The sequence below is a fragment of the Neophocaena asiaeorientalis genome, unplaced genomic scaffold (assembly GCF_003031525.2).
Source record: "Neophocaena asiaeorientalis asiaeorientalis breed wild unplaced genomic scaffold, Neophocaena_asiaeorientalis_V1.1 scaffold116, whole genome shotgun sequence".
Classification (NCBI taxonomy): Eukaryota; Metazoa; Chordata; class Mammalia; order Artiodactyla; family Phocoenidae; genus Neophocaena; species Neophocaena asiaeorientalis.
In genome coordinates this window covers 7,978,085-7,980,320 of record NW_020174561.1, presented here as the reverse complement: position 1 = coordinate 7,980,320, position 2,236 = coordinate 7,978,085, and the positions used below count along the sequence as shown (strand labels likewise).

Below are 2,236 nucleotides of genomic sequence, written 5' to 3'. Positions count from 1 at the left end.
AGAAGCAAACGCAGAAGACCAGAGGCTACTGCCCCACCCAGCACTCAGAGGAGTGGCTCAGAGATTTTGTCCAGGGGGGAGAAGCAGTCCATAAGAAAGAGAGTTTCAGAGTTCTCCCCAAAGGAACTGACTTCATTTGAAAGAGAATGTGGAGAAAATCAAGCCTAAGGGCACTCCTGAAGACAACAGCTCCTCTAAGGTGAACTAGGCCAGCTAGTTCACCAGAGAGAACCAGGGCAAGGGACAGCTGAGAAGGACCCTTCCCTGATCAGAATATGCCTCAAAAGCTGGCCTCAAAAATTACCCCTGTCCAAATTTAATTCTATGAGACTGCTGAGCAATTCATGCCCCAGGGCATGTCAAAACAGTAGAGCAATCAACCAGTAATTAGTGGAGCCTAAGGGTTGGGTATAATACCAAATGAGGCAGACAGCCTATCGGAGAGATTAGAAAGAGACAGTCAAAAAGAGCACTGCTAAAAGCACTGTTATCCCAGTTGTAGATCAACTGCATCTGTTCTAAGTATGGTACTAAGTCAAGCAAGATTTAACTACTATATTGCCTGCTAAATTAGGCCTGCCTTTTTATTAACCTCACTTTTAAAATCTGAATATTATTATTTTGATTTTGAAAAAAAAAGCCCCACAAAGAAATCGTGCATTACTTCTTCAGATTGGTATGAGAAGTTATACGCCAAATGCCATTCACTTTCATACCATCCTCCAGAATGTTACACATAGTACACGTCATATGTTCCCAAAAGTACATTACATAAAAAATTCTAATGTGCTTTAGGCTTTCCACACTACTCTCTGAATTTTCTGCTTTTTAAAGTTTACATTTAAAATATTTTTCCTAGGTTTTTATCCATAATTCAAAAATTTTACATTTTATCTTTATACTTTGCATTCTCTAAACTACTCTCAAGTTAATAATTTCCTTATAATGATATATAACTAAAAAAACTAAATAAGAAATTCCTTATTACATAATAATGGAAGGGAAAAATAAGAACTAAAAGAAAGCTACTAATTTATGAACACTTTACAAATAGTGTAAGATTCACTGTGACAAATGAACACACTTTTATAAATGTCAAAGAATATTAGATAAAACTTTTATTTATTTTAAATGTTATTTATTAGAGTCATAGGATAGGATCAAACTTAAGAATCACTTATAATTTACTGCTTGATCAAAGTTAACATAAAAATATAACAAATTATATTGTCAACTCAAACTGACAAACCACTTTCTAAAGAAAAACATTCTGCAGTAAGCTATCATAATTTTTCCTATGGAGTGTTGGCAAAGAATGTAGTTATACTGTGCCACAAACAGTTAAAAGCAACATTTTTAGGTAATTTGAATAAGACATACATAATTACTCAAGACAAATATTAGGGTTATTTTCTCTGAAAAGTTAGCTTGCAAATGAAAAGAAGAAACCCAAATCCGCATACGGTAATAGCCGTCCTCTTCAAAATTCTATTCCATGTAGATACTCCTTCCGTTAACGGTATACGAGTTGGATCATCTTCTCGTTCATTTTGCAACTAATGTTTAGTATGGGAAAAATGAAAAAGTTAATGTGCAGTACAGTGAAAATAAAAATATCTTTGATTTTAAAAAATATCAAAATATCCATGTTAATCACTTGATTTAGATGTAGCCTAAATGCAAGATTCCCGTGGAAGATTTAAAGTAAAGATTCAAAATCTTAAAAGACAGTCTTTCTTTCAACCAGGATCCCACTGTAGTAGACTATTAGTTTTACATTAAAAATAAATGCTTCTATAGATTATTACATTTTAAAAACATGTTTTTATGTCAGGAGATAAAGTTCCTTTAACGTTAAAGTTTCTATTTCTACCTATAAGGAACGACAGTCGTTTTTCCCTTTGTATTAAATATCAACTGATTTCTTACAAAAAAAGTGAACCTTATTAAAAAAGGTATTGTTATGGCATACCTACAGTACATGAAATTCAACAGAAACTAGAAGATTCGATGCTAACACTAGAAGTATAATCCTTTATTTAAATATAGTCACAGGAACAAATGTTAACAAAAATTTCAGTGGTTCTTTTTGCACTTCTCAACAATGAAAGTACATGACCCAGTCAGTTTCTAAATTCCTATACGTAGAACTTTCTTGCTAAAGAAGGCCTCTCAACTTGTGTGTGTGTGTGTGTGTGTGTGAGAGAGAGAGAGAGAGAGAGAGAGAGAGAGAGAG

The 2,236-nt window shown here is 33.5% G+C and overlaps 1 protein-coding gene across 1 annotated transcript in view; it reads right to left on the bottom strand.

The window, feature by feature from the left end:
• Positions 1-1,126: 1,126 nt before the first annotated feature.
• The window catches only part of ASZ1 (ankyrin repeat, SAM and basic leucine zipper domain containing 1), a 74,786-nt gene continuing 73,676 nt past the window's right edge, over positions 1,127-2,236 (bottom strand). The window contains exon 13 of the mRNA XM_024757793.1: positions 1,127-1,556. Within this exon, the coding sequence (XP_024613561.1) occupies positions 1,407-1,556 (150 nt within the window). The 3' untranslated portion in view covers positions 1,127-1,406. The remainder of the gene's footprint in view (positions 1,557-2,236) is intronic.